The sequence below is a fragment of the Hypanus sabinus genome, chromosome 7 (genome assembly GCF_030144855.1).
Source record: "Hypanus sabinus isolate sHypSab1 chromosome 7, sHypSab1.hap1, whole genome shotgun sequence".
NCBI classification, from domain to species: domain Eukaryota; kingdom Metazoa; phylum Chordata; class Chondrichthyes; order Myliobatiformes; family Dasyatidae; genus Hypanus; species Hypanus sabinus.
In genome coordinates this window covers 172,552,872-172,577,436 of record NC_082712.1, presented here as the reverse complement: position 1 = coordinate 172,577,436, position 24,565 = coordinate 172,552,872, and the positions used below count along the sequence as shown (strand labels likewise).

At 40.1% G+C, this 24,565-nt stretch overlaps 1 protein-coding gene across 9 annotated transcripts in view; it reads right to left on the bottom strand.

Moving 5' to 3' along the window:
* Window positions 1–24,565, bottom strand: part of immp1l (inner mitochondrial membrane peptidase subunit 1) — a 143,733-nt gene that overhangs the window by 73,669 nt on the left and 45,499 nt on the right. For all 9 annotated transcript variants that reach the window (XR_009513363.1, XR_009513367.1, XR_009513364.1 and 6 more), the window contains 3 exons: window positions 10,626–10,764; window positions 4,076–4,164; window positions 3,805–3,931 (listed from right to left, as the gene is read on the bottom strand). Coding sequence is in view for 1 of the 9 variants with exons in the window: in XM_059976124.1 (XP_059832107.1) it covers window positions 3,805–3,931; window positions 4,076–4,164; window positions 10,626–10,745 (336 nt within the window). In the remaining 8 variants the exon portion in view is untranslated. The remainder of the gene's footprint in view (window positions 1–3,804; window positions 3,932–4,075; window positions 4,165–10,625; window positions 10,765–24,565) is intronic.

The following is a 24,565-nucleotide window of genomic DNA, read 5'->3' as shown; positions in this document are numbered from 1 at the left end:
CTTTGACATGTAAGTTTACGGAAAATCCCAAGATATACCATAAGTGTATCAGGAGAAAGAAGAGCCAAGGAAGGAGTGGGTCCCCTTAGATATGTATGGTGTAATCTAACTGTGGAACCAGGCAACGTCTGGAACTCACTATCAGAGAGGAGGTGAAATCAGACATAATCAGTACGTTCAAGAGTCATTGACACTGTCACTCGAATAGGCAAAATATAGAGCAGTATAGAACTACTGTGGCCACATTAAAATAATGTAGATGTGGAAAAATGTCAGCATTGATGGTGCCCACATTTATGTTACAGAAACCTGTGACCATAGAAACTGGACTGGCATGCATCTGAAATCAGTGATAAGTCAGTCAGCTGATATATGGCCCCAGCAGTAGAGGTTTACGCCAAATATAAGACCCAACGTTACTGAGAATTAACCAAGTGCATCATCTCTATACTTGACTTAAAAGAATGGCTTCTTCAAGTGTCTTAATCACTTGTTTTGAATACTTTGAATAAAACTGAAAGAGGTGGTAAAACTATACTGATCTGCTAAAGAGAATATAATAAGCAGAAATAATTCATTAAGCAACCAATCTGTTACCATAAAGTTGGAGATTACAGAAAAACAATTAATATAAAGGCAAAGGCTCATCATGTATTTGATGCCTGATGCAAACCAATCAGAAGAATTGTTTTAATCTGTTAAGGGAGTCTCAACATCTCCAATTACACCTGCTGACAAGCAGGGTGTATGTACCATTTGTATTAACCAATATGCACATCAGCTCAGCACTCTAAGCTGTAAACACCACAGGCAGCTGCTTTGTTTGATAGGGAAAATGCTTCGGGGTTAAGTACTGTGCATAACCCTTGTGATCCTCCTGCCACATTCCCCACAACCCACTCCAAAAATCAACAACGTAACTCATCTCCATATACAATTATACTGGCCACTGAAAACCAGAACGAATGAACTATGTCATCTCCAAAATGAATTCTACTACGTTGCAAAAATAAACAAACTTCTCCCACATCAGCGACTGCTAGAGCATTAGCAATTTGCAGTGATTGTGAAGAAACTATTGCTGTGAAACAGATGTGCAACTCAAGCTTTTATCACTTTGAGTGACAAGGCAGACAATTCCATGTTTACAGATCGGAGTTGAATAAAGTGACATCAGGCACTCCTCTTGTTTAAGTGACATGCAGGCTTATCCCATCAGCAGTTTATGATGCCAGGAGTATCTTAATCTGGTGATTCTGAATGAAAATGGGAAAATGAACCTGAACCTTTGCAACACTGACCATATGGCTAAACAAGGCCTAAAGCTAAAGCAAATGGTATTAAAAGCAAGGGCAAATAGAAGCGATGTGTTTGGACAAGAAGGATTTTAATTATAATCCCTGATTAAATATCAGTGCTTTTAAAGCCAATAATATACTGATAGCAATTGATTCTCAAATTAAATATTAACCCCATCTGGTTACTTCAAATAGCCAGGATTTCAATTTTATAATCTATTTACTTGATGAAGTGAGACTTCAGCACTGAAGGGCCATACAATTAATAACCTGCACCAGCCAACTCCAATAAAGTCTATAGAAACGAATTCACAACCTGCTGCCCAATTCCACTATACTTTGGCATTAAAATTCAAGCAGAGCACGTACAACTAAATCTGTTTGCTCAGATTATTTCCTTGAGAAAAACTCTTAAAGTTTTAACTTTGTTCGAAGTTTAGCTAGATGTTCACTATCCTGATGTGGAACTATATCACCATTCTACCCCTGCTCCTGGGTCTAAGACGTGGAATTCTTGTCTTTAAAACACTGTTAGAATACAACAGTTCAAGAAGATAGCTCACCATTACCTTCTCAAGACAATCAGTGATGGGTTTTGCCAAAGAAGCCCACATGCCCAAAAATGACTAAGTAAATAAAAATCATTTAATTATTAATACTTAATATTTACATATGTGAATATTATAACACATTTCCAAAGTGTTTCTTCTGATTTCCATTTGCTGGCAGTACAGGTTTCCCCCACTATCTGAAGGTAGAGTGTTCCTATGAAACCATCCGTAAGCCGAAATGCCGTGAAGTGAAGGAACAATCACCATTAATTAAATGGGAAAAATTTTTGAGCGCTCCTAGACCCAAAAAATAACTCACCAAATCATACCAAATAACACATAAAACCTAAAATAACATGAACATATAGTAAAAGCAGGAATGATATGATAAATATACAGCCTATATAAAGTAGAAATATTGTATGTACGGTGTAGTTTCACTTATCAAAATCGGGAAGACAGTGAGCTGAAATCGATTTGGAGAAAAAAATCAACACGTACATGCATGCGCACACAACTGCCCACACAAGGCTTCATGGTCACAGCAGTCTTTCTCGGGGTAAACACACGTATAAAAAGGGCGTCTTACTTTTCATAAAAGCAAAAACCCTCTTTGGTTAGCGAAAACAGGTACTAATGTAGGTCTTTCGTAACAGCGAGCTGTCGTAAAGCGTACGTTTGAAAAACTGGGGCCAACTGCATTTTGAATGAACTAAGTCTTAAGAAATGCTCAATTTTCTTTGAAAGAGACAACGTGCGATAAGCTGGATGTCAGGCCTGCACAGCAGACACCTCCCAGTCTTCACCCAGCTAACAGGAGTCACCTGCCACTCGCTTCCAACTCATCATCTGCAGCTTATTTAACCCAGCTCTCATCCACAGCCCTTGCTTACTCCTCGAACCAGCCAGCCTCAACCAGTTGCTCCTAACCTTTCAGTTACCTTGTTGCCTAAGGTATTTAGTACCTCTCTTGTTTTGTGGCCCCTTATGCTTTATTATTTTGCAGTTTATTATTAAAGTTATCTCCATTGCTCTGCTTTTGGATCAATCCTCCTCTACATTCCCTGACATTGGAGGAACTGAGCAGGTCCAAAAGTGTTGCCTGACCTGCTGAGTTCCTCAAGCTTCGGTGTGTTGCTTCAAATTTGAACATCTGCATCTTATGTCTCCCTGTGACTGTATGAGTTTTCTCTGGGTGCTCCCTTTTCTTCCCACATCCCAACAAAACAGTCACATGAACGTGCAGGACATGGAGAGATACTGATGCCTTTATCTTTCCTTGAAAAGAGTTAGATGATAGAGATACAATATTGATTTTGAGGAGGAATTTCATTCCCCTGATTCAGTCATAAACTTGTTTCTTTTAAAAGCCTAAAACATGGTATATTCAGGGATGTGCACCTTTAAAAGTGCATTGCATTTTTTTCAATATTTATTTATTTGCACTTTAAGAACTGTACACAACACTCCAAATATGGCCTAACTAAATTTTTATACAGCAGTAACTTAACTTTCTCAGCTTTATACTCGACACTGCGACCATTGAAGGCAAGTATGACATACACATTCCTTACGACCGTATGTATTTGTGTTGCTATTTTCAAGGAGCCATGAACTTGAATCCCAAGATTCCTCTGTACATCAGTCCTCCTAATGACCCTGCCATTACAATAATTACTGTGAACTTTTCTGTATAATTAGACATGTAACCACTTTATAAAGACCAAAAGCTGGGGATCATGGAATAGTCCAAATAGATATTTTTAGATCAGGAATTCCCAACCCCAACCTGGGGTCCATGAACCCTTCGGTTAATGGTAGGGGTCCATGGCATATAAAAAATCAGGAACCTCTGTTTTAGATCATCCTTCAACTGTGTGATGGTGACAAATTCAGATGGATTCATATACAATAATTCTAAGTATTTTTAAGAAGATAACAAAGATAATACTTACATATTTTTGTGTCTTAAAAGCATCCAATGGGCCACTAGTGTATATTTTATCACCCTCCAGACCAATCACTCTTTTGCAGATGTTCATTTTGGGATCATTGGGACTTACAGCAATTATTACATCTCCTCTGCAGACAAATATTGAATGGAGTCAGAGAAAACATTTCCACATGCAGATTCAGAACAATTAAAATAAATAAATTTATTAGAAGTTAAGGTTTAATACGTGATTCTGATATTCTGATATTTCTTAGAAATACTTGGGAGCTTACTTTTCAATGCGATAAAAGTGCCGACTGAGTTTCTCTGAGATGATCACATCAGAACCTTTAAGTGTAGGCTCCATGGAAGGACCAGAACACTGGGAAATGAAGAAAAATTTGTATTTTAAAAAAATATTGATTTGTGCATTATAGATAAATTCTAAAGTATTAACAAAGGGCTCTAATTATAAATTGTCAAGGTCTTCCTGAAATCTCACTAAACTATGTTTCTTTTAAATGGACAGAATGACATCTAGGGTGAGTCCTGACGAAAGGTCTCAGCCCAAAATGTTGAGCCTTTATTCTCTCCATAGGGGTTGCCTGACCTGTGAGTTCCTCCACATCTACAGAATGTGTGTGTGTTGATCTGAAGAATCTCTTGTATTTATGACAGTATTGTGACTTTTATTTTTATGGGAGAAATCCCTTCACACTTTTAAAAGGTATCTCCACAAAAAAGGATCTCGTGATCTTGCTCTCCAATCTTCTCCTAATGCATATCCAAAACTAGCAATCAGATGTCTCACAGGAATGCTGAAGGTGCCATCCTCAGATTTTCTTTCCCATTGTGGTGAAATATTTAACCTGCCCCATAGCTATTACTATTATTGTTCATTATATAGAAAACCACACACCCAAATATAAACTTCGCCCCTTTGTGCCCACTAAAGGGTACCAATATGTTAAAATAGTCATGCTTTTGTGATGGACTACATTTGTGATGGACTATGCATTTCAGGATGGCAAACTTTCATCAGATTTCACAGCACGTGCCCAATGCTTCAAACATCGGGAATTAAATTATCATTGCTAATCACACTTGGTGAGCCATTTGTCAAGTCAACTCAAGTCAAATCAAGTCACTTTTTATTGTCATTTTGACCATAACTGCTGATACATTTACACAGTAAAAATGAGACAATGTTTTTAACTGCTACAATCTATATGGTCTAATTTTGGAAGCTCTGTCCTTGCCTTGTGTGGCCTAAAAATCTGGCCTTGTCTGTGAGCAGTTTTGGGCTCTTTATCCAAGGAAGGATGTGATGGCATTGGACAGGGTCCAGGGAAGGGTGACAAGAATGACCCTGGGAATGAAAAGGTTAACATATCAGGAACATCTAATGGCTCTGTGCACATACTTACCGGAGTTTCGAAAAGTGAGGGGCGACCTCATAGAAACCTAGCGAATATTAAATGGCCTGGATAGAGTGTATGTGGAGAGGATACTTTCTGTCGTGGAGGAGTCTAGGACCAGAGGGTACAGCCTCAGAGTACCAGAATGTCCTTTTAAAATAGAGATGAGGAGGAATTTCTTTAGCTAGAGGGTGGTGAATCTACGGAGTTCATTGCCACAGATGGCTGTGGAGGCCATGTCATTGGGTATATTGAGTTTGATAGGTTCTTGATTAGGAAGGGAATCAAAGGATATGGGGAGAAGGCAGGAGAATGGGGTTGAGAGGAATAATAAATCAGCCATGATAGAATTTGTGGAGCACTCAATGGGCCAAATGGCCTAATACTACTCTCTCTATCTTATGGTCCAAATGTGACATGACTTGATTGACAACCACATAATTTGGTTGACTAGTAGTAATTCTCTGAAATGGTCCAGTAACTCCAGAGGTTATGGCAGCATTGTGGTTTTGTCACTGCACTCACACGAGTTCAATTATTGCTACAATTTAAAATCCATTAATGAAAGAAATCTGGAATAAAAGGCTGGTATCAATAATACGAAGGATTCATTAATGATCTTTCATCCTCACCCAATCTGGCCAGTATATGGAGAGTTTGCAATTGCTCATTAATATGGTCTAGCAAGTTACTAGCTTCCATAAAAACAGCTACATTTGAAATTTTCATCCAAGTCACAGATGGAAGTTGTGAACAGCTTGGCTTGAGCATTCATCCCTGTGATTTCCCACTAGATACAGCGTCCCAACCCAAACATGAACCATTTGTACCGATTCTGCTTCTGTCCGTTAACTAATCCTCAATCCCTACAATTAGTTTATCCCCAAGCCCGTAATTTAATGTTCTCCAATAACTACTTGTGTGGAACATTATCAAAGGCCTCTCAAGTACATCACACACATTGGCCCTATCTATTCTGCTAGTTAAAACCCCATAAAATCTTAACAGATCTGTTAAACATGATTAGATTTTTAAAAGTTATGTTGGCATTATCTAATTGCATTATTATATGCAATGTGTCCTATTACCACACTTTAAATAAAATGATTCCAGCATTTTTTCTACTACTCATGTCATGATAACTGTTCTGTAATTCCCATTTTTTTCTCTTTCCCCTTTCTTAAAAAGTGAGGTTAAATCTCCAATCTTTTAACTTATTGTAAATGCCCTACAATCAAATAAATTTTGGAAGATAACCACCAGTATATCCACCATTTCCAAAACTACTTCTTTCAAAAACTTGTGGTGTAGGTAAGTCACTAAATTGGTAAGTTGGTTTATTATAATCAGATGTACCAAGGTACAGTGAAAAATTTGTGCATAATGTCCATACAGATCAATCCATTAGAGCAGAGCATTGCGGTAGTATAAAGTAAAACACTACGAGTGCAAAATGGAATATTGCAATACAAGAAAATGCAGTAGGGTTAGATAGTAAGGGGCAAAGCCAGGACAATGTAGATCGTGAGGTCAAGGGGTCCATCTTATCGCAGTAGATAACCATTCAATAGTCTCATAACAGCAGGGTAGAAGCTATTCTTGAGCCTCATGGTACATGCTTTCAGAAGAATGTCCGAGGTGGGTGGGATCTTTGGTTATGCTGGCTGGTTTACTGAAGCGGAGACGCAGGCTGGTTTCCATGATGCACTGAGCAATACCCACAACTCTCTGCAGTTTCTTACGGTCATGGGTGGTGTAGCTGTCAGATCAAACCGTGATGCAACCGGACGGGATGCTTTCTATGGTGTATTGTTGAAAATTGGTGATGGTCCATTGAGACATGTCAAATTTCTTTAGCCTCCTAAGGAAATACAGACCATTGTTATGTTTTCTTGGCCATTGCATCTACATAGTTAGACCAGTTCAGGGTGCTAACCATAAGATCCTGAGAAGGAGCAGAATTAAGCCATTTGGCCCGTTAAGTCTGCTCCACCTCTTCATCATGGCTGATTCATTTCCCTCTCAGCTCCAATCTCCTGCCTTCTACCTGTAACTGTACATGCCTTGACTAATCAAGAATCTATCAACCTCTGCCTTAAGTACACCCAATGATTTGGCTTCCACAGCTGCCTGTGGCAATGAATTCCAGATTCACCAAACTTTGGCTAAAGGAGGTCCTCATCTCTTTTCTAAATGTATGTCCCTCTATTCTGAGGCCGTGCCCTATAGTCCTAGATTATCCCAAGGGAAATATCCTCGCCACATCCACTCTGTCCCAGCCTTTCAACATTTGATAGGTTTCAACAAGATCCTCCCTCATTCTTCTGAATTCCAGTGAGTATAGGTCAAGAGCCATCAAACACTCCTCGTATATTAACCCTTCCATTCCTGGAATCATTTTCATGAACCTCCTCTGAACCATCTCCAATCTACTGGCATGTTCACACTTTGGAACTTGAAATTCTCAACCCTCCAGAGTCAGCACCACTGATGTAAGCAGGAGCCTGTGCACAGTCCCCCTTCTTGAAGTCAATGACCAGTTCTTCTGTATTGCTGAAGGAAAGGTTGGTGTCATGACACCATGACACTAAGCTCTTCATCTTCCTGCACTCCAACTTCTTATTTGTGATATGGCCCACTGCAATGATATCATCTGCAAACTTATAGATGGAGTTATAGCCATACAGTCCCCATCAGGTCATGGGGATTTATTAGTTTCTGATCCCAGTAATTTCTTCAATACTATTATTAGTTTTTACATGTCTTCCCCTATGACGAGTGACAGTGAAAATTTGTTTAATTTCTCTGCCATCCCTGTTCTCTAGTGCAACTCCAACTGTTTGTAAGGCAGCACTTTAACTTTTTCTAATCTTTATCTCTTCACATTGATATTTAATCCTTCCTGATTATCGATCTTGGAATCCTGTTGATCAACTTTGAGACAAAATACCTGATGATAAAGAGGTTTACTACAATGTAAACCCCATGGATCACAACAGTTTCCATCAGCTCTCACAGAAAGAAACACACCGCATTCCTGTGCAATTTATGTCTTTAATTTATTTATTTTTGCTATAACAGGAGGCTAGATAAACTAGGGCTGTTTTCTCTGAAGCATGGGAGGCTGAGGGGAGATCAGATAAAGGTTAAACAAGATTATGAGCGGTATCGATAGAGTGGACAGAGAGTATCTGTTTCACAGATTTGAAATGTCTAATACCAGAGGGCATGCACTGAAGGTGAGAAGGGTTAGGTTCAAGGGGGATGTGAGGGGTAAGTTTTTTACTCAGAGAGTCATGGATGCCTGGTATGAAGGTAGAGGCAAATACATCCGAGGTTTTTAAGAGACATTTGGATAAGCACATAGATGTAAGGAAGATGTTAGGATATGGACATGGTGTAGTGTTTGGGAGTTTATGATTTAATTTTTAGATGGTTTCTATGCTGTACTGTTCTGTGCGCTATGTTCATGATGAATAATACTTGTGCTTGGATTTACAGCATGCGATCAACCTTAACATTTCTGGCTCAGAGCTAATTCTTTAATTTCTCTTAATTCAAGGAAACATTTAATTTGAGAGTATAAGGAAGCAATTGGGCTATCAGAAAGCAGTTGGAATCTTCCCACAGAAATGGCAAAATAAAATAGAAACTGGAAGGATATTTGCAACAACAGAGCAGTGACATGAGCAATGTTCTATGATGGAGACTGGGGAAAATCCAAAAGTGCAGACTTTTTAGCAGAAGGCAGCTTGTTTGTTGACTCTTGGAATGGAAAAGTATCTAACAAATGCCTAAACCACCAAAAAGAAGAAAGTGAAAATATTTTCTTAATTCCAGATCAGCAAATGTCATAGTTGACTGTCTTACAAACTTACCCCTGAATTTGACAACACACACAAAATTCTGGTGGAACACAGCAGGCCAGGCAGCATCTATAAGGAGAAGCACTGTTGATGTTTTGGGCCGAGACCCTTCGTCAGGACTAACTGAAAAGAGAGATACGAAGAGATTTGAAAGTAGTGGAGGGAGTGGGGAAATGCGAAATGATAGGAGAAGACCTGAGGGGGTGGGATGAAGCTAAGAGCTGGAAAGGTGATTGGTGAAAGTGATACGGAGCTGGAGAAGGGAAAGGATCATGGGATGGGAGGCCTTGGGAGAAAGAAAGGGGTGGGGGGGAAGCACCAGAGGGAGATGGAGAACAGGCAGAGTGATGGACAGAGAGAGAGAAAAAAAAACAACTAAATATGTCAGGGATGGGGTAAGAAGGGGAGAAGGGGCATTAACGGTGCTCCCAGTGTGGCATTTTATATATTGGTGAGACCCGACGCAGACTGGGAGACTGTTTCGCTGAACACCTACGCTTGGTCCGCCAGAGAAAGCAGGATCTCCCAGTGGCCACACATTTTAATTCCACATCCCATTCCCATTCTGATATGTCTATTCATGGCCTCCTCTACTGTCAAAATGAATCCAAACTCAGGTTGGAGGGACAACACCTTATATACCGGCTGGGTAGCCTCCAACTTGATGGCATGAACATTGACTTCTCTAACTTCCGTTAATGCTCCTCCTTCCCTTCTTACCCCATCCCTGACATATTTAGTTTTTTTCTCTCTCTCTGCCCATCACTCTGCCTGTTCTCTATCTCCCTCTGGTGCTTCTCCCCCACCCCTTTCTTTCTCCCAAGGCCTCCCGTCCCATGATCCTTTCCCTTCTCCAGCGCTGTATCACTTTCGCCAATCACCTTTCCATCTCTTAGCTTCATCCCACCCCCTCCGGTCTTCTCCTATCATTTCGCATTTCCCCCTCCCCCCACTACTTTCAAATCTCTTCGTATCTCTCCTTTCAGTTACTCCTGACAAAGGGTCTCGGCCCGAAACGTCGACAGTGCTTCTCCTTATAGATGCTGCCTGGCCTGCTGTGTTCCACTAGCATTTTGTGTGTGTTGTTTGAATTTCCAGCATCTGCAGATTTCCTCGTGTTTGCCCTGAATTTGACATTTTTTTGTAATAGCCCATTGTTAAAGTATGGCATAGTGGAAAGAAAATGGGTGACACAACCCATACAAGTGGTGAACTAGCAATCTTAGCTGTACAACTACCCCGATAAAGAATTTAAGTTGCTTTACCTGTGGCAATAACCTAAGCATGCTGTAAGATCCGAAGCAAAGTGTAGAATGAAAACAATAAATGTCAAGGTATAATTTTAAAATATTATTGTTATCCAAAATTGCTTTATAACAATTTTTCTTTTGTTCTAGTTGAAGAATATGTGGGTAAGTATTATCAAATATTCCAAAAAATCTAAGACAAAACTTACTAGCTTCAATAACTATGCAGAGTAGTTTTTGATGTTCAGGAAATTTAGACAAAATATTAGATAACATTAAAATAGTTATTGCAAAGAAGGGCAAGATACATACCATAACAATCTCTCCTAAGTATTCAAAGGTACAGTGAGCAATGCAACCATACTGAATTGTAAAGCCTGTGAAACCCAGCACTTTGCCAAAGACTCTTCCTAGCATGCTAGTTCCCTTCATGGATGTCAACCTCAGAATCCTGCAAGAATGAAGACAATGCTGTCACATCACTGCAAAAATGCTTCATCTATATCAGTCATTAATTGAAATTTTGTTAATATGAAATTATACTTGCTATGCAAAAATGCTCAGTTACCAAATTATCAATGTCAGTTATCAATTACCAAACATTTTCCATATTAAATGTTAACGTATAATACAAAGGAACTGCTGATTCCATTAAATGAAGTATGACATGATGAACCAGTGTAACTTACTCTTTTCACTACAACAATAGAGTCATAGTCATAGAGAAACACAGCACAGAAACAAGCCCTTCAGCCCATCTAGTCCATGCCAAATCATTTTAACTGCCTACTCCCATTGACCTGCAGCAAGACAATAACTCTCCATACCCCTACCACCAATGTACCTATCCAACCTCATCTTAAATGCTGAAATCAAGCTTGCATGCAACCACTTGTGCTGGCAGAGCATTCTACACTCTCATGACCCTCTGAGTGAATGTTTCCTCTCATGTTCCCCTTAAACTTTTCACCGTTAAGCGACTTCTAGTTGTAGTCTCACTCAAACAGTGGGAAAAGCCTGCTTGCATTTACCCTCTCTATACCCCTCATAATTTTGCATAGCTCTATCAAATCTCCTTTCAATCTTTTATGTTTTAACGAATACAGTCCCAATCTATTCAATCTTTCCTTATAACTCAGGTCCTCCAGACCCGGCAACATCCTTGCATATTTCTCTGTACTCTTTCAACCTTGTTTGCATCTTTCTGGTAAGTAGGTGACCATAGGATGCATTACACAAAACTGTTAAAACTATTGTGTTTCATTTGAATATCCAGCCTAGAAAACAAATGAATAACACAGTAAATGTGCAGGAATTTAAGTATGATCTCCTCTGCAGCTACACTTACTGAATTTGTCCTTGACATCATCGGGTAAACATTTTCAAACTAGGTGTCCAGCCACAAATAACTTCACAACATATGATGGTCTTACCCACCCATCAGGACCAGGTAGACAAGTCCCTGGTCGGATGCATCATGATAGGATGCATCCTAAGGCACTGAAAGAAATGACAGGTTAAATATTACATAATACTAATAATGTATTATGTATGTTATACATTAATATACATAATGCATTATGCATATTAATATATACATAATATATACATTTGTGATAATTTACCAAAATTCTCTGGACTCTGGTCAAGTCTCAGCAGATCAGAAGATAGTGAATGTCACAACACCGTTCAAAATAGGATGAAAGCAAAATGCAGACAACTACAGGCCAGTTATCTGTGATCAGGAAAATGCCTGAAGTATCACTAAAGAAGAAATGGTGAACATCTGGATAGAAATGGTTCAGTCAGGCAGACACAGCAAGGATTCATGAAGGACAGGCCCTGGTTGAAAAACTTATTGGAGTTGTTTGAGGATATAATGAGCTCATTGGTTAAAGGGAAACAGGTGGATGTTGTATACTTGGACTTCCAGAAGGAGTGTGATAGCTGCAGAATAAAAGACTTATCCATAAGATGGATGCATGGAGTTGCGGGTAATGTATTAGTCATAGAACAATATTATTAGCATGTTAGGTGTAATTAATATTAGCATGAATAGAGCATTGGTTAAACAACAAAACAAAGAGTTGGGATAAATGGATGTTTTTGTGGTTGGTAGTCAGTGGTGAGCAGAGTGCCACAGGGGTTTGTGCCTGGCCTGCAACTGTTCACGATATACTATAAGTTAATGATTTGGAAAAGGAGTGTAGCATATCTACGGTTGCTAACTGAGCGGAAAAGCAAATTGTGCAGAGGATATGGAGAGTCTGCAGAGATATTGTTGGATTAAGTGTATGGGCAAGGGTCTAGAAGGCCAGATTACTATTTAAAGGGTGAAAGACTGCAACATGCTATTGTGCAAAGTACTTGTGCATGGATTGCAAATGGTTGGTTTGGAGGTGCAACATGTTATTAAGAGGACAAATGGAATGTTGATCTTTCTTTGCTAGAGGATTGAATTTAAGAGTAGGTACCGGCTATGCTACAACTGTACAGGGTACCAGTATGGGTGCACATGGAGTAGTGCATGCAGCTTTGGTTCCTGGATTTGTAAAAAGACATACTGTATTGTGAGGTGGAGTTCAGGATGTTCACAAGGTTGAATCTAGCGACAGGCTGGTAGAACTGATTCCACAGCCAGATCGGCCATGATCTTATTGAATGGCAGAACATGCCATTTACGATTTAGTATTCCCAGTGTCCTGCTCGCAAATGTGTTACCTAAGAGTCTGGATGGGGAGTTATGATTCAGGTGTGGGTTACGTTGTGAAGATTGGAGATTGAGACCTGGTTGTATGGGTGGGTGGGGGGGGAGGGCAATGGCAGAGGGGCAAAGGGATGAGGTCAGATGGTGGAGAAAGTATGACAAATGCAGAAAGGATCTGAGTTTCACTGAAAAATCTAAATGGAGTAGGCGCAAAGAACACAGGTGACTCATGCTTCAGGTGCATGATTACATTTCTCGTGTGTAAAACAAGCCCAATATTTATCATTGTCTTTCACTTCAGGAAAAAAAAATCAATATTCAACTGCATAAGACAAGAAATGAAATGGTGATATGTCATTAAATGCCTTGGCAATTTGTTTTATGTGATTATGTCCTGTGCTCGACTGCTAGCCCACTGTTGAGACTGAATGGTTTTCCATTTATCTCTCTCTCTCTCTAGATATCTCTTTTAGCTGGGTTATATGCTAAATAAATGGATGTCTTTACTAAAATCTTTAGTAATACAATAAAGGTGTGTCCCTTTATTGCTGTAATTTTGAATATAATAATGACTTTGCCTGTTGCTTGGCGGCCGGGGCCGGGGTCGAAGCGCTTGGCAGAGATGGTGCTTGGTGCTTGGTGTTGGAGGCTCGAAGTTTTCGGACAGACTCAGAGTTGGCTGTGGTCGGGTGCTTCCGGGGGCTGTATCAGCAAGTTTGCGGCGCTCGAGGTTCATGGCAGGAAGAGTTTTCCTTCCTTCTACCGTCTGCGTGAGATGATGGGCTGTCAGGACTGAGACTTTTTTTTTACTGTGCCATGGTCTGCACTTCATCAGATTATGGTATTGCTTTGCACTGTTGGAACTATATGTTAAATTATGTGGTTTTTGTCAGTTAGTCTTTTATCAATTATGGTATTGTCTGCACTGTTGTAACTAAATGTTATAATTATGTGATTTTTGTCAGTCTTTTATCAATTATGGTATTGTCTGCACTGTTGCAACTAAATGTTAACTATAACTATGTGGTTTTGTGTAGGTTTTTGGTTTGTTGGGTGGTAGTGTTGGTCTCTTGGTGTGTCTGGGTAGTCTTGTTTCGTCTGACGGATTTGGAGTTCCTTTCCGGGGAACGTGCTAAGATGGTAGCGCAATATTGATACGCAGCAGCCTCTCCGGACTCTGGATTGGGGATTACCAAACGTTATGTGGTCTTTCTTGTGTGGTCTGTTTTTTTGTGTGCTTTTTTTGTGATATCATTCCGGAGAACGTTGTCTCATTGTTTAACTGCATTGCATTTGTGGTTTCTAAATGACAATAAACTGAATCTGAATCTGAATCTGAAAAGCACGTTACTCAATTCCTTAATCTACACCCGGGGAGCTAATTCTATAACTCCAGCCAAATTTGGTCCATTGTAATGTTAGGTTAGCTCTTTAACCCATCTGGGGTATTCTAATGCACAAGGCTGGGAAGTCAAAGAAAGCATCAGGGCAGGATCAGGACCTGGGAGTTGGAGATTAAGAGTAACCTAAAGCCATCAGGACAGATGGGGAAAAGGGAGAAAAGATGCATACTGTGCGGAAAAGAAACTTCAGACTTTCTGGCTCTAAATGAGGTAAGGTTAACCCTTTAAAACAAAAACAGCTGAAGAGAATATCCCAAAGCTTTGTTAAGGATCCCTACCACGCATCCCACAATCTCCTTGACCCACTACTGTCAGGAAGGAGGTACAGGAGCATCAGAACTAGAACAGCCATACTGGGTAACAGCTTCTTCCCTCAGGCTGTGTGAGTCTAGTGAATACCCTGCCACCACAGAGGTCTCATCTCTAGGACAACAAGCTGTTTAGGTTTCAGGTGAGCGGTGAAAGATGTAGAATGGAAATGAGGGGCAACTTCTTTATACAGGGGAGTATGAATATATGGAATGAGCTGCCAGAGAAAGTGGTTAAGGCAGATACAGTAACAACATTTCAAAGATATTTGAATAACTAACTAGAAAACAGGAGATGTGGGTTAAACAAGGGCAATTGGGACTAGTCTGCTGGGCACGACAGTTGGGTTGAAGGTCCTGTTTCCATGCTGCTATGACTATGACATCACTGTTGCACAGGCGGCAGGGTAGTGTAGCGATTAGCTTAACACTATTACAGCGCCAGTGACTAAGGTTAACCTACCGCTGTCTATAAGGAGTCTGTACATTCTTCCCTGACCGTATGGGTTTTCTCTGGGTGCCCCAGTTTCCTTCCATATTCCAAAGATGTATAGGTTAATAAATGAATTGGTCATATGAGTGTAGTTGAGTGTCACAGGCTCGTTGAGTGGAAGGGCGTGCTACCATGCTGTATCTCCAAATAAATAAAAATAAAAAATATCAAGTGCACTGTGTACCAGTGTATTGTGCACCTAAAGTGGTAAGAACAATTTTCTGATCTGTACTCTCCAAACACAAAAGCTCTGGGTCCATAGTCTACAGCAAGTATACATTTTAACGAGCTAGCCACAGGAACTCTCAGTTCTGAAGCTCCAGTAGCATAGTACACACTTGCAGCTGGAAGAATACTTAACAAATTCAGTATTGTAGCCTGTTTAAAATAATGCATCACATCAATAGACACTTGAAGCAAGAGATAATCACACACAATAAAAGGAAAACAGGAGAGCTTCAAATAAATGTCAAAGCTCTATACTGATGAAGCAGCAGGGGATAATGGTGTAACATGTTAGAGCACTAATATCACAGTAGTTACTACTCATAATCTAATCATAGGTCCAGAATGTAGCCTATATATTACCCACAAATTCCATGAGCTGCTGAAATAAACGCAGCATGCATTACCAATGATAACAAGAAAACGGTTAGCAATGAAAAGGACATAAAATATAAAGAGTACAGTGAAAGCAGAAAATGCTGGAAACACTCAGCAGGTTGGGCAGCATTTGTGGAAGGAGCGATATAATTAACGATTCAGGCTGAAGTCCTTTCCTCAAAAACACTAACTCCATCTCTTTTTCCGTAACTGCTGCCTAAAGAGCTGGGGGTTTTAAGCACTACCCCTTCTTATTTATCATGATTCCACTGTTTTCTGAACTTAAACCAATTTTTATCCAGTATGAGATTAGTTTGCCTATTCCATCAGCCTTTGTTTTGCTATCCACTCTTTTATGTGGTATTTCGTGAAATGTTCTTTAAGATAAATGTCAACGACATCCATTGATTTTCTTTCAGCAATCTTCCTACCTACTTCATTAAGAAGTCAATCAACATGAGCTGCCTTTTACAAATCCATGCTACTTCTCCTTAACTACATCCAACCTCTCAAAATTAACCTTTTCCCTGACACTTTCAATTTTAAAATGATACCCACCACCAACATTGGACGCCCTCCCACGTCACTGAAGTTAGTCTTCTTTCAATTAATGGACTCCACTTTCAAAATGTCGCATTACCTTACAACACTGGGTGTTACTGGGTCTTGAGGACCTGAGTTATAGGGAAAAGGTGAATTGGTTGTGACTTTATTCACTGGAGCATAGGAGAATGAGCTTTGACAGAGGATAAATTTGGTAGAGGTACATAAAATTACGAGAGGCAAATATTTATAGATAGGGTAAATGCAAGCAGGTTAATGAGAACTAGAAGTCATAGGTTAAGGGTGAACGGTAAAATATTTAAGGAGAAGCTGAGGGGGAAGTTCTTCACTCAGAGGATGGTGAGAGTGTGGAATGAGCTGCCTGCGGAAGTGGTAGATCCAGGTACAATTTCAACACTTAAGAGAAATTTGGATGAGTACATAGATGGGAGGGTATGGAGGCTTTGGTCCAGGTGCAGGTTGATAAGACGAGGCAGAACAATGGCTTGGCATGGACTAGACGAACCAAAGAGCCTGTTTCTATGCTGTAATACTCTTAAGACTCTAAAACTTTCCTGGACAGCATGATAGTAAGCCTCCATATACACTGTTATGATGAGTTATTCTAAAACTAAGCCACTACACTGGTCTTATCCCATAACCCTATATATTCTTCTGACAAAAATATGTATTTGCTCCTCCCTTAAAAATAAATCTGATCTCTGCCTCTAATGCACCTGATAGCTAATCTTCCAATTACTATTAAAATGTCTTCTGTCACAACTTCAAATTGACTTCCACTTTAGGGTAAATATAGAAAGACTATTTCCTCCATGAAAATTATTCACAGTGCTTCTCAACTGTCTCAACTCATACAAGGAGATGTGCAAAACATAAACCATAAGACCATAAGATATAGGAGCAGAATTAAGCCATTTGGCCTATCGAGTCTGCTCCACCATTTCATCATGGCTTATCCATTTTACCTCTCAGCCCCAATCTCCTGCCTTCTCCCCATATCCCTTCATGCCCTGACCAATCAATAATCCATCAATCTCTGCTTTAAGTACACATAAATACTTGGCTTCTATAGCTGCCTGTGGCAAAGAATTCCACAGATTCAACACCCTCTGACTACGGAAATTCATCCTCATCTCCATTCTAAAAGGACACCCCTCTATTCTGAGGCTGTGTCCTCTGGTCTTAGACTCTCCCAACATAGGAAACATCCTCTCCACATCCACTCTATTAAGGCCTTTCACCATTCAATAGGTTTCAATGAGGTCACCTCTCATTCTATTGAATTGCAGTAAATACAGCCCCCTGATTTTATCAGGTGTCTCCAAGTACCCTGAGACCTCATCCTTAATACAGTAATCGACTCCAACATTGTCCCAACCACTGAGGTCAGAGTAACTGGCTGATAGTTTCCTTTCTTCTGTCTCTCTCCTTTCTTGAAGAGTGGAGTGACACTTGCAATTTTCCAGTCTTTCAGAACCATTCCAGAATCTAATGATTCTTGAAAGATCAGTACTAATCCCTTCACGATCTCTTTAGCCTCCTCTTTCAGAACTCTGGGGTGTACACCATCTGGTCCAGGTGACTGACTTATCTACCTTCAGACCTTTCAGTTTCCCAAGAACCTTCTGACTACTTATGGTAGCTTCATACACTTCATGCCCGACACCTGGAATTTCCACTACACCACTCGTGTCTTCCACAATGAAGACTGACGCAAAGTACTTTATTCAGTTCATCTGCTATTTAACAGTCCCCCATTACTACATCTCCAGCCTCATTTCCCAGCAATCCGATATCCACTCTCACCTCTCTTTGACAATTTATGTATCCTAAGAAACTTTTCGTATCCTCTTCAATACTATTATTAAATCAACCAAGGTAAAACTGTTTTTTTACCAGTAGAACAAAGCTGACAATTGCAAATTATTAGCCTATTTTACACACTGTCCAATGTACATATCCACCAAAATCCATGGGATAAGGAACAAAGTTGAGAATTCATTATCATCAGTTTTGTACATAAATTCTCCACAGCATCCATATTTTAATACAGTAATCTACACTCCTGCTGCTGTAGCCCATCGACTTCAAGGTCCAATGTGTTATGCATTCAGAGATACTCCGCTGCACACTACTGTTGTAACATGCAGTTATTTGAGTTACTGCCACCTTCCTGTCAGCTTGAAGAAATCTGACTAGTCTCCTCTCACACCTCTCTTTAACAGGGTGTTTCTGCCCAAAGAACTGACACCCACTGGATGTTTTTTTTTTGCATTTTGCACCATTCTCTGTTAACTCTAGCAAATTCTCTGCAAGAAAATTCCAGTAGGTCAGCAGTTACTGTGATACTCAAACCACCTCGTCTGGCATCAACAATCATTCCATGATCAAACGTCATTTCTTCTCCATTCTGATTTTTCATCTTATAACTGAATCTCCCCACCATTTCTGCATCCTTTTTTGCATTGAGTTTCGGCCACATAATTGGCCGATTGGATATTTGTATTAAAAACGTATACCGGTGTAACTAAAAAAAAAATGGCCACTGAGCACAAGTATTCTCTTTGCAAACTCATAATTAAGTCCAGTTCTACTGTAAACTGTAACCCTCCATTCTTTTTTCATTCTGAGGATGGGTTACTGATCTGAAATACCTACTTGTTTCTCCTTTCGTAATGCTGATTGGCTGGCTTGAGTTCCCATTCCAGCTAGTCTTTGTGTTTTTGGATAAGATTATTGCATTGTAAACAGGGGTGGGGGGGAATACTGTGCAAGCTCTTGTAATGGGCAATAAAATCACTTGTGCTCAGTGGAAACTATTAAGTAGAAAATTTGAGGCCCTCTATTGCAGATGACTGACATTGAAGAAAGCCCCCATTTTTCCTGAGGAACAGACAGCCTCTGGCTGCAGCCAAGGTGAGGAGGATCCTGGCCAGGGTGAACCCACATAAAGCTGTGGGGCTAGACAACATACCTAGTCAGCTACTGATGGACTCTGCAGCCCAACTGACAGAGGTGTAATAGACATCTTTAATATCTCTTTCAAGTAGTCCACTGTTCCTGCAGGCTTCAAGGCAGGCACAATCACTCCGGTGCTTAACAGAGCGATGGAAACTGGCCTAAGCAAATGCTGGCTAGTAGCACTGACTTCAACAATCAGTGCTTTGAGTGGCTGGTAACAAGATGTATAAAACCCCACCTTCTAGCTGTATTGGACGCTTTCCAGTTTGCCTACAACTCAAACAGGTCCACTGATAATGCCATAGCCTTGGCCCTCACTCCGTCCTGTCCTGCCTAGAAAATGATGCCTCAAATGCCAGGATGTTGTTTAAACTTCAACTCAGTGTTCAACACGATCACCCCTCAGAGGCTGGTGGTTAACTGTCCTTGTTGAGACTCAACATCCCTCTCTGAAACTGGATCTTGCACGTCTGGATGGAAAGACACTGGATAGTCTAAGTTGGCAGAAACATCTCAAGCCTCAAGCACTGTTGCCCCCCCCCCCCCCCCAGGGTTGTGTTCTCAGCCAGCTGCTGTACACACTGCTGATTCACAACCACACTGCCATATCTAGCTCAAACTGCATCATCAAGTTCACTGATGATCCGGCAGTGGTTGGCCTCAACAGCAACAATGATTCGGCATACTGAGACAAGGCAGAGAGGCTTGCCAAATGGTGCAAGAACAACAATCTGAGTCTCAAAGTGGACAAGACATAAAGAGATAATTGTGGATTCAAGAAGGCAAACGTCAACCACTCTACATTGCAAATCAATGGCTCTGCTGTGGACAGAGCCACTTGTGTGCACTTAACGGACAATCTAACCTGGACCCATAACACATCCTCATTAGTTAAGAAGGCACAGTAGTGTATACACTTTCTGAGGAGAATGAGGTGTGCAAATCTCTCCACCTCCATTCTAACAGCTTTCTACAGGAGCAACATCGAGAGTGTTTTGTCTGGCTGTATCATTGCGTGGTACAGAACTGCAAGGCATCGGACTACAGGACCCTACAGAGGATTGTAAAAACTACCGAGGGGATCACCAGGGTATCTCTACACCAGCCTCCGCCCCCTTGGTGACATTTACTGGGAGTATTAAAGGGCCAGAAAGATGTCTAGGATATCTTCTACCTGTCCCATAATTCTGACCTACTATTGTCTGGAAGGAGGTATAGAAGTATCAGGATTAGGCCTGCTAGACTGGAATACAGGCTCTTCCCCCAGGCTGTGAGACTGCAAGGTACGCCAAGGTCTCATCACTAGGACAGCGAGCTGTTTACTGTTTACTTGTGCTGTGCACTACATGCACTTTAAATTATATTTTATTAATTTATTTATGATTATACAGTGGATTCCAGTTAATTGGATTATTGGTTAATCAGGACAGCTACTTATTTGGAACAACTCTTAAAGAACACTGACTGAGAAAATAGCCTGGATGGGACTGTAGTTGAATAGTTTCTAACTAGTATCAGTGCACTTGTACAGCCGTTAGACACTACGAAATGAATAGTTTTAAAATAGCATTAGTTATATCATCCATTTGGGCCAACGGACACAGGTTCAAAAGTCAGTAATTTTTGATAATTTTGTTTTTTATTCTGACTTTATGCAGGAAAGCAACAAAGGCAGTTCATTATCTGCACTCGGTGTCTGAGGTGATTTTCTTCGTTTACAGTCAATCAAAAGAACACTGCAGCATACTCTGGATGAATTCCTCCATTAATAACTATTCGTTTGTTACTCAGTTAAATGGTAGCTTGTCTTTTTTATGCCTTTTTAACTATTTCCGTGAAACTTTGGTTAATTGGGGCAGCTGTTTAATTGGGCCAAAATAAATTGGATCCAACATTTCCCAATTAACCAGAATTGACTCTAGTTTGGTTTATGAACTGTGTGTGATATATTTTGTGGGTGCACTGTGAGCTGGAGGAATGTTATTTCATGATCTCGGGTCAAGTGATAAAAGATACTGGGACTGGTGTGATTTGCATGGGCTATTTATACTAGTGCATATATTGAGTGGTTGTGCATTCTATTTCCTTTTTACAATTTGGTTCCACTGACATCCTGCATTAATTTCAGAAGCAAATTAAAATAAACAGGTAATATACAGTAAAGTGCATTTAGTGCACCTGATCAGATATGAATTTCCAGGTATGTGGAGTTTAGTCAATGATGGTATGATAGAAGGGGAATGACAAAGTCCTCGGATGTGTTGAATGGGTCATGAGGATAGTATATATCCTCTTACTCTTCCCCCTTCTAGCCCATCCTTCTCCACTATCAGTTTATGTGCCTGACCACCATCACCCAATGCTGCTCCAAACCTTGATGTCCTTTCACTTAATTGAGCTCTGTACCCCAACACTGCTCCTGATGATGTTATTCCCCAGTTGTTATTTCATGCCTCCAAACAGCTCACCACCAACTTCAAGTTAATTACATCCCTGGTCTTCTCTTTCCACTCTTCATTCTCTCAATAGAGGGGTGTCCTTTTATAATGGAGACTCAAAGTAATTTTTTTTATTTTTAAAGTGATTTAAAATTTTCTATTTTGTACTTAATACTGAATGTAAACAGAGTGGTTTTGGGTAACACTGAATTTTGTGTTACCCAAAACCACTCTGTTTACATTCAGTATTAAGTACAAAATAGAAAATTTTAAATCACTTTAAAAATCAAAAAAAAAATTACTTTGAGTCTCCAACTGTGAGAAAAAGATGGGAAAGGCTCATTTCCCAGGGCCAGGCAGTGATGTTTCCATGTGGATCCTATATTGAAGGTGTCATCAATAATCGCATTACATTTCTACTAAATCTTACTGACATCAGAAATGTCACCAAAGCTGCTTTCATCTCATTCCTCCAAAATGGCTTACAAGTTGCTTTACCTGAAAGAAATAAAATCCACATGCAGCTGCTACTTTAGCCACCAGTGGATGCAGCGAGAATGGTAAATGTGATCCAATTTCACTGCACCGATGGCCTCTATTCCCTATCCAATAATACATCTGTTAGAAAATCCTGCAGCGACAAATCATCTTTAATCCTACCAGGGACCTCATGTTGGTCTCGCCTTCTAAACATTGCAGCAGGTTCCGGCTGATTCTGCCACTGATATTTGCAAGTGTCTGGGGATGCTCTCAAATCCCAGCTATGCTGGGAGGAATAAGCCAAGGATCACAAAGCATGACCCCAAAAACCCTGATATGACTATATTGTGACCCAGGGGCTTTCATTCTAGGTGAAGATTAGAACTTTGCATAATAAGATTACACGGCAAGTGAACGATATCAAGAGACTATCCATATGTACTTGTCTTGTTTTGTGTGGCTAGGCTTTGCTGAACAGTAAAATAAAGCATGTTTCTTTTTGTTGGAAATGATAAGGATTCACATAAATTAGCTGATCATTTCAAGCTTTAATATATCTCCCTTTAAATCTCTTTCACTGACCATTCTGTTGCCTACCAGGATATTGTCTCTTTTATTCCTTCACTGTTGTCATCCTGATTTCTATTTACATTTACAAAGATACACTATAAATGTACACCTGAACTGACCTTACAAAAGAATATAAATGGCTATGCACAGAATGCCACAGAGAAATCAATGAGCTCTCCTATTCACCAGAACACCTGCTTTTCCCCAAAATTACAAGAATTCATTAGAAGTGCTTTCATGTTTAATTTTAAATATAGAAACTTGAAAACAAAATATTTTTCAAATTCAGTAAAAAACATTTAATTCATCCAACATGGGTACAAACATTCACTGCAGCTGAAACAATATATATTTAAGTAAAGAATTGAAACTAATATATTTTTTATTTACTCACTATCCCATAGAAGAAAAGTTTGAATTTAGATATAGATCCACAGGTCATTAAAACCATAAAACCATAAGACATAGGAACGTAATTAGGGCATTTGCCCATCGAGTCTGGTCTGCCATTCCGTCATAGCTTACTCATTATCCCTCTGAATTGTGTTCTCTTGCCCCCTCTCCATAACCTTTGCTGTCCTGATTAATCAAGAACCTATCAACCTCTGCATTAAATATATCCAATGACTTTACCTGAACAGCAGCAATGAATTCCACAGATTCACTACCTTCTGGCTAAAGAAATGTTTCCCTCATCTCCATTCTAAATGGACATCCCTCAATTCTGAGGCTGTGCCTTCTGGTCCTAGACTTCCATGCTAAAGGAAATATCCTCTCCATATCCACTCTAACTAGCACTTTCAAAATTTAATTGGTTTCAATGAGATCACCCTTCCCACCCCACAATTCTTCTAAACTCCAGCAAGTACAGGCCCAGAGCCATCATACACTCTTCATATGTTAACCCCTTTATTCCTGGAATCATTCTCGTGAACCTCCTCTGAAACACTCTCCAATGCCATCACATAATTTCTTAGGTGAGGGGCCCAAAACTGCTCACAACCCTCCCAGTGCCATCTGACCAATGCCTTATAAAGCCTTAGCATTACATCCTTGCTTCTGTATTCTAGTACTTTTGAAATGAATGCTAACATTGCACTTGGCTTCCTTACTTCCAATTCAATCTGCATGTTAAGACTGTAAGACCAAAAGAAATAGGAGCAGAATTAGGCTATTTAGCCCATCAAGTCTGCTCCGCCATTCCATCATGGCTGATCCCAGATCCCACTCAACCCCATACACCTGCCTTCTCACCATATCCTTTTGACGCCCTGACCAATCAGGAAACTATCAACTTCCATCTTAAATACACCCACAGACTTGGCTTTCACCGCAGTCTGCGGCAGAGAATTCCACAGATTCACCATTCTATGACTAAAAAAATTGCTCCTTATCTCTGTTTTAAAAGGTCACCCCTCAATTTTGAGGCTGTGCCCTCTAGCTCTGGATACCTCCACCATCCTCTCCATATCCACCTCATCTAGACCTTTCAACATTTGGTAGGTTTCAATTAGATCCCCTTGCATTTTTCTAAACTCCAGTGAGTACAGGCCCAAAGTTGCCAAATGCTTCTCATATGTCAACCCCTTCATTCCCGAAATCATCCTCGTGAACCTCCTCTGGACTCTCTCCAATAACAACACATCCATTCCGAGATATGGGGCACAAGACTGTTGACAATATGCTGTCTTATAAATTCCTTTATTTTGCCCTCCTCCCTTTTTA